General features: G+C 33.8%; 1 protein-coding gene across 1 annotated transcript; it reads right to left on the bottom strand.

Moving 5' to 3' along the window:
- Positions 1-246: 246 nt before the first annotated feature.
- Positions 247-5,174, bottom strand: LOC110031407 (pentatricopeptide repeat-containing protein At3g51320-like). Its single transcript, XM_020734584.1, has 3 exons — positions 4,099-5,174; positions 509-1,760; positions 247-363 (listed from the first exon to the last, which is right to left on the bottom strand). The coding sequence occupies exons 1-2, from the start codon at positions 5,030-5,032 to the stop codon at positions 1,156-1,158; spliced, it is 1,539 nt and encodes a 512-aa protein (XP_020590243.1). The 5' UTR covers positions 5,033-5,174; the 3' UTR covers positions 247-363; positions 509-1,155.
- Positions 5,175-7,597: the final 2,423 nt, after the last annotated feature.

The following is a 7,597-nucleotide window of genomic DNA, read 5'->3' as shown; positions in this document are numbered from 1 at the left end:
AACTTTGCTTGTACCATTGCAATAAAAAGAATAAACTTGCCTTCATCAGTACGTCCTACCTGCAACTCGGATCCTTACGTTGTGGAGGCTGTTGCGATGTGCACAATCCATAGATACTTTTTCCGTGGCCTGTGTAGATTGACAAATTTCATGTTTTTCTCGAGAATTCCCTGTCACTATAAAAAAGTTATATTTATATTTATATTTCTGATATCTTCTTTGATCTATCTTTGTTCCAAACCTCTAATTCATTTTCTGTAGAAAATTGGTAGCATCATCATTATCTGCAAAGGGCAAATTTCCCCAAATATTGGAAGATTTCAAGTTTTGAGAATATGGACACTTGGGTTCGAATTCTCCTATCTGAAAAATACATGAACATTTCATTTTTGAAAGAGCAGAGCATTAAATGTGAAAATGTACATTTAAATTTGCAACATGAAGAAAAAAACTTTTTTAATCAATATACTATAAAAATAACATTTTATTAGGATTAAAAAAAGTGTACCACTTAGGAAAATGTTGGAACCGTAATTTTTTCTCGAATAACCTATGAAAAAAAAAATCCTAAACCAAATCAATCGAAGCTGTAGGGCAGTTTCCACCAGCCAAGCTCAAAATTCATGGTGACGTTAGCTCCATCTCTCTTAAGGCCATAGCCTCCGTTGAGCATTTTATTTCCCTTAACCCCAGCCAGCAGAAATATTTTAGCCAGAAGAAGGCCCTGAGTAAAACTAACAATGCCAGAACAAAAAGGAATTGTTGGTTACACCAGCTGATCTTTATGGCCGTTTAAAAATGTTAAGATGCTAAACGTGATGGCAGAGAACCAACCCAAGCTCAAACACAGCCACCGGCATGAACAGGCCTGAAATCAAGCTCAGCTCAATCTTATGGAACTGCACAATTAGTTTTGGATTAATTGTATTCTGCAGTTTCTTTGAAGCGCTTTGAGATTCATGCAACCTCTGATTATGATTACAATCAGAACTTGTGATCCATGATAATTATGTAATGATTTCTTTTTTCAGAGCAATGTAGGACTTGAAGAAAAGTACTTCCATCTGACCTTCCTCGCCAATTAAACTTCAGCACAGTGAAAACTCTGAGGCCAGCAGGTGAAGAAAAAACGATTCAGCTTGCCATCATGACATTCTAATGCTGGCCACTTTTAATACAATCTAGCTCACTACCGGCTGACTTAATTCTTGAGGCCAAATCATCCATCATCATGTATATTTTATCTATCTCTGGCTGCAACCTATCTCCAACTTTAAAATTATGAACAAGTTCATTCAAATCCACAAGCCTATGACCAGGCTTCAACCTGACTCTTCTTTCCTTCGCCAGGTATTTTACCTTACGAGCATCCTCCCATCTATAGGCTGCAACGTAGATGTTCTGTAGCAATGTGTACGCTGAGATATTGGCCGGTTCCAATTCCATTAATCTCATTGCAATTCTTTCGCCAAGTTCAATATCACCATGAAATCGGCAGAGTCCAAGCAGGCCACTCCAAATCAAAGACTCAGTTTCTTCTGGAATGTTTGTTAGTAGTTGCACTGCTTCATGAATGAATCCTAGGCTTCGGTATATGTTCGCCATGCACCAATAGTGAGCGAATGTTGGCTTGAGATTATAAATACTTATCATTTGGTTAAAATATTTTTTCCCATCATCCAAAAGCTCCGCACGGGCACAAGCACACAAAACTGCTATGAAAGTAACTTCATCAGGAGAGATTCCTGTTGATTGTTCACCTAACAGTCAGAAAAAAACAAAAGAGTGAGCACTCTATAGCTCCCTGCTTGCAATATGTGATTCAAAAATATCCATATAACATGAGATCTTTCTTCTCTTTAAAACATCATGTAATTAAGATAGTAAAGAGAAAGTACTGTGAAATTAGTGATGAACCGAGAATACAATGTCCATAGGAAATTCTATGAGAAGGTTCCCATCACCAACTGTTTTAAAGTTCAGGCTTCTGCATTCATAAGAACCAATACATCAACATAGGGAGTTTACTCGAATGATTAAAAATTAAAAGAGTTGTGTACACTGAACACACAATCATTAGCCTTGTCTCAACTATTTGAGGTATGCTTTATAAATCCTCATGTTCCACTTAATTATCTTGAGTATTGCCTAAGATGTTAAGTATATTCCTAAATACTTTAAAATATCCTCTGTTCACACTCACCATAAGTTTGCCTTTTCTCCTTCTCAATAATCAGAAACAAATTTTATTTATCCTAGTAATATGTGTATTTTATAACCTTTGATATAGAGGTTTAACCACCTAAGCCTATTTTATACTTATTTTTTACAAATATAACGTCAACCTTACCCCTAACACGGTAGATCTTTAATTTATCCTTTTTAGTTTTATGAGTAGATAATCAATTTATCATTTTTTGCTTTATCACACAGCAATCACAATGTCATCATTTCTGCTACACTTAGACGTTAACGAATCTTTAGTGCTTAGCAATTAAATCCATAATGCATAGCCAAACTACTATTAGAACACCAAATCATAAGATCAGAAGTTATGCAAATATCAATATCCCAATTCTTCACTATGATGGACCAAGTTATGTAAATTAGTCACACTTAAACAACGTCTTATATTCTAATAATATTAAAAAATATTTGTTTAGATTACACCCACCAAGATTGTACATCATATGTTCATTATTTGTTCGACTAATTATATACTAGCTATCCTCTAAACATTTTCTCATCATTATTTATTTCAACAATTATATGCAAATTAGAACACTATCAACGACCAATTTGAATATTCTTTGTAAACAATTCTATAACTAATGAAAAAATATATCAATTTAATACAAAACATTAATGTAATTCAATAATGAAAATTCTTGGATCAGTCTACAACTTCAAATATTATTTAATTCCACATCTTATAAATTCGTATAACTTCACCAAAAAATTGTCAAACTTTTATTCCTTAGTGCACATTAAGTACATTCCTGTAGTACTCAGCTATTTTGTTCTTATGTTCCATGAAATCATACAAAGATCATTTTATACTCAATATACTCTTCGTTAATTAGTTTCATTTTAAAAATTCTTCTATATTTGATCTTCCAAGTATAAAACCAAATTGGTTTCCAAACCAGAATATTTTTTCGGATCCTAACTACTATTGATCTCATGATTTTAGTATATATCCCCAAGTTAAATTTCTATATAATTATCTTAATTTTAGGCATCATTATTTGTTCTTAAATAGTAATAATAAATTATTTCTTCATTATTTGATAATATCATAGTATTCATAGTCATTAAGAGTATTGATTAATCTTAGCATTTCAAAATCCTTCATGATCATCCAGATCTAAAAAAAGTATCTCATCCGAACTTAAAAGTTTTATATTTATCCATCTTCTTTATAGCTAATAGCTAACTGCACTTGTCTTTTTCAATTAATATATAAAATGCCTCATTATTTTATTTATTATGCCTCTTAAAATGTCTTCCTTAAAACACCCTTTTAAAAAATTCACAAAATAACATGCGTTCACATACATAGCACAGAATTCTTATGTATTTCTGAATCTAACACCTAAACTTTCATATTTACATGCATGACACGCAAAACTTTAAAACCTCATCACTATCACTAACTTTTAAAAGTGAAGTATATATTTTCATGCAAAAAGTTTATGACATCAGAGTGTTTTAAAGTAAATATCAAACTTGAGGTTACAGATATATGTACATAGAAAAAAATTGTGAGGCATGTATCTAATTTTCCATTTCAATCTTCTTTAATATATTCAAAATTTTAAGATAGGTGCTAAAAAATAAAAATCTAAATTTGTATATAAATAGTCATCCAAACAGGTAGGAGATGCTAGCCACTGGAGTGAATAAATGCGGAGAAAATCACAGGACCGAGCACTACCAAAGCAGACAACATTGTTTATTCCAATCATGATCTTCCGAACTGATTTAGCAATCAGCCAGAGGTGATAAGAAAATAACGTTTGCTCAGAAACAAATTTAAAAATCAAGCAGCTCCAATATGAATGAATCAAGCAAGCAACAAACATAAATAATCATCACCTGAAACAAATTCTAGGAACAATGCGATGCCATCTTTTGGAGAACCATGAATACAATGCCCCCGAATCATTGCATTCCAACAAACCAAATTCCTCTCACTGATCACATCAAACACTCTCTTTGCAATTTCCACCTTCCCACACCTACAGTACATGTCCACCAACGCTGTCCCAAAAACTAAATTTTGATCAGAAAATTTCCTAATGTGTTGCCCGTGGACCGACCTTCCATCCTTGATCGCACCCAAACGCCCACAAGCCGTCACCATGGTCACCAAAGTCGTAATGCTCGCTGTAAATCCACTAAGCATCATCTCTCTAAAAAGTTTCAGCCCAAACTGCGGCCGCCTTCCTTTCAAGTACCCATTAATCATAGCATTCCAAGACACAACATTTCTTTCAGGCATTATCTCGAACAGTTCACGAGCGCTTGCGAGGTCACCCACCTTAACGTAGCCATCAACCATTGCATTCCAGGAGATGGTATCCCTCTGCGGCATTTCATCAAACAGAGCACGGGCACTGCAAGCAAGGCCACATGCAGCATACATGGTGATGAAAGCGTTGCCCGCATGGACGGAAGCAGTGGTGGCGCCACGCTTTAGGGCTTGGGCGTGGGAGATTTCACCGTCAGTGAGATCCGGAGAGCGGGCGGCCGCAGCGGCAATGCAAGGGAAGGTGAACGAGTTCGGAGAGAAGCCGGCGACAAGCATGCGGAAGAAGAAAGGGATGCTGCGGCGGGGTGAAGGGGAGAAAGAGAGGATTTTGAGAATGGTGTTGACGGAGAAGGCATCGGGGGGTGAGGGGCGAGCACGATGGCGGGCAAGGAGGATGCGCGCAGCTTGATCGGCGTCTCCTGCGGCGGCAGTGGCAGCGGCGACGCGGAGGGTATGGCTGGCCGTAGGAGGAGGAGTAATGTTGACAGGGCCACTCATTGCGGCCGAGATCTAGCTTGCGGTTTGTTGATATGGCCATTTTTCGATAGGATTGGGTTTGGATTTTGGGATTGGGCCATGGAATAGGGTTCGTGCGGCACCATATTCTTGTTGAACGCCTCAAACCGGACAGAGGAGCGAAAAAAATTACCCAAATTCCGATAAATTAAAATAAAAATTTATTACATTTTTTAAAATACTACTTCCAAAAAATAAAAATTATATTTTACATCAAAAATATAATCTTTTAATTTTTATTTGAAGAAATAATATGAAGTTTCATTTCACATTATTTGAAAAGTACTAAACTCTCTTCCAAGCTATATCATTATTTTGCAAGCAACATTGTTCTTTCATTTTGAGTGAAACTTTGGACTAATCATGACTTTGAAAATTCAATTAGACATTTAATACGAAGACTTTAAACTTCAAACTATAGAGGCTCAAATTTTTTATCCTAGAGTTGAATCAAATGATTTAATAAATAATAAACTTAATATAACTTAAATAATGTAATCATGATAATACAAATATTTTTATCAATCTAAATTGCAGCATTCTAACTTAAGATACTTTAATTTTGAATGATTTGATCATGATTCTAAATAAAAATTTGAAGCATGATAGTTTCATCATTTTTTTTCTTTGTTCTAAAGATAAGGTTATAAACTTAGACAAATGCTAGCAAAATTAGTTGAAGCATTACCATTATATTTAAATGCTAATAACAATCAAAATTCAAAAAAAATGTCATGTTTGTCTCTTCAAACATTTATAAGATATTCAATTTTAAAAAAATAATAATAATGGTTGAAACATATGAAAAAATCACAGTTAAGGAGATGTAAGAAAGATGTGGTATATTCAATCACTTGAATCATATCCAATACCTAAACCTTAAAAAGTAAGTCTTTGACTGATGTGGTTATTGATACACCTAAAAAATATTGTCTTTATGTACACATTTTTATACCTATTTTTGAGATATTTTACTTTTATGAAAAATATTTGTGTTATTTTCTTTCAAGTGCAATCAAATGAACGAAAAATGATAAGAGTGAAAAATGATCAAATTTGCAGCAAAAATGAAGAACGTGAGAAATTGAACTGAGGTGCCTAAACGCCAAATACTGACACTTACACGCCAGTGAAACAGATAGAGCCGCGCCTAAGCGCCTAGTACCTCGCGCTTATGCACCAGAAGTAGATGTTTAATGATTCAATGAATTTGGACAAATTTTTGAAGAGGCGTTTGAAACAACTCTTGGTGATAACGTGGGAATTAGTTAATGGACACGAAAATTCATTCAATTGACTTTTGAAATGAGACAACTTCTAGAAAATTCATTGAATATGGACTAGTTTTTAAAAGACACCAAGGCACCATTTGGAAAATTATAAAAGAAGACCTAAACTAGAGCAAAGAAATCCATCCTTCCATGGAGGGCATCAACCCCCATTTCAATCACCAAACGCCACCGCCGCTGCCCATAGCCGTCGCCGCCGCAACTTTTTTTTTTATTTTAAGTTGTAATTTTTATTGTAAGCAAAAGAAGAGATTCAAAGGAACTTCAAGACTTTGGTGGAGAGGATTTGAGATAAGTTTTTATCTTTGTTACTACATTTGGTTTTAATTTAGACTTCTTGTTTGTTTGCATGATTTCTACTTTCAAACTCAAGTGTGATTGAGTTTTCTCCATGGATTCTGAGTAGTTTTTTTTATCTTTTTCCTTAAAATGATAAGTAATTAAGTATTAGATGGAAGTTATGTGAAGTATTAGTCTTTAATGTTGGAAGAAGTTGTGATAATTTTAAACATTGTACTTCATTTACTTCTTGATTTAGCCAATTAAGATGTTAATACCAGTTGTGAGAACATGTAAAATCTAAGATGGTATTATCTTAGTCAGCATATGGTAAAAATCACATGAAATTGTATAGACGAGAATGTATTTCATATGATTGAGTACAAATAAATAGAAAAATAAACTTTGAATGGTGTAGAATTAGAGAACTTTAGAGTGACAAGCTAAAGCCCCCAATTTGATTTATAGTTTTAGGTTTTGATACAAGATGTTAGCCCCCAGGTGGAGGGAGAAGAGGGAACACTAGAGTGAGAGCTAGTATCTTCCTTACATAACTCGTCTTCAAGATTATTGAAACTATAAATTAACCAATGTTCTTTATAGCATCTCTAATAAGGGTAAAGAATATTATTGCTTCTATTTGGCTCAACACAATTTGAATACTTCTACAACATAATTTCTATACTTGTTATTGATTTATAATAAGGAAAAAGATATTTTACTTAATTTGCCTTATTCTTACAAATTTCTAGTTAAGTGAATTAGTTATTTACTTTATTTTCAATTACCGAAAATTACAAAAAAGAATCAAACTTTCATTCCTATTATTGTATCTATAATTTAAGTAAGAATATTTTGCTAAGTAGAATTTGTTATCTAATTTCTTGTTTTTTTATAGTTGCATATTGTAATTTTTTCTGTGGGTTTGATATTCGGCGCTTAATAAAAAAGTCCTATATTACTTGATATTATACGTTAC

Source organism: Phalaenopsis equestris, unplaced genomic scaffold (assembly GCF_001263595.1).
Source record: "Phalaenopsis equestris unplaced genomic scaffold, ASM126359v1 Scaffold000805, whole genome shotgun sequence".
Taxonomy (NCBI): Eukaryota; Viridiplantae; Streptophyta; class Magnoliopsida; order Asparagales; family Orchidaceae; genus Phalaenopsis; species Phalaenopsis equestris.
The sequence above is the reverse complement of the archived record's forward strand: the minus strand, read 5'-3'. Positions and strand labels throughout refer to the sequence as shown.

Bases quoted from the DNA above. Each gene is read 5' to 3' on its own strand.
- LOC110031407 (XM_020734584.1), bottom strand. From the start codon at position 5,032: ATGAGTGGCCCTGTCAACATTACTCCTCCTCCTACGGCCAGCCATACC. The intron at 1,761-4,098 runs GTGATGATTATT...TCTGACTGTTAG, and splicing joins GTTCCTAGAATTTGTTTCAG to GTGAACAATCAACAGGAATC.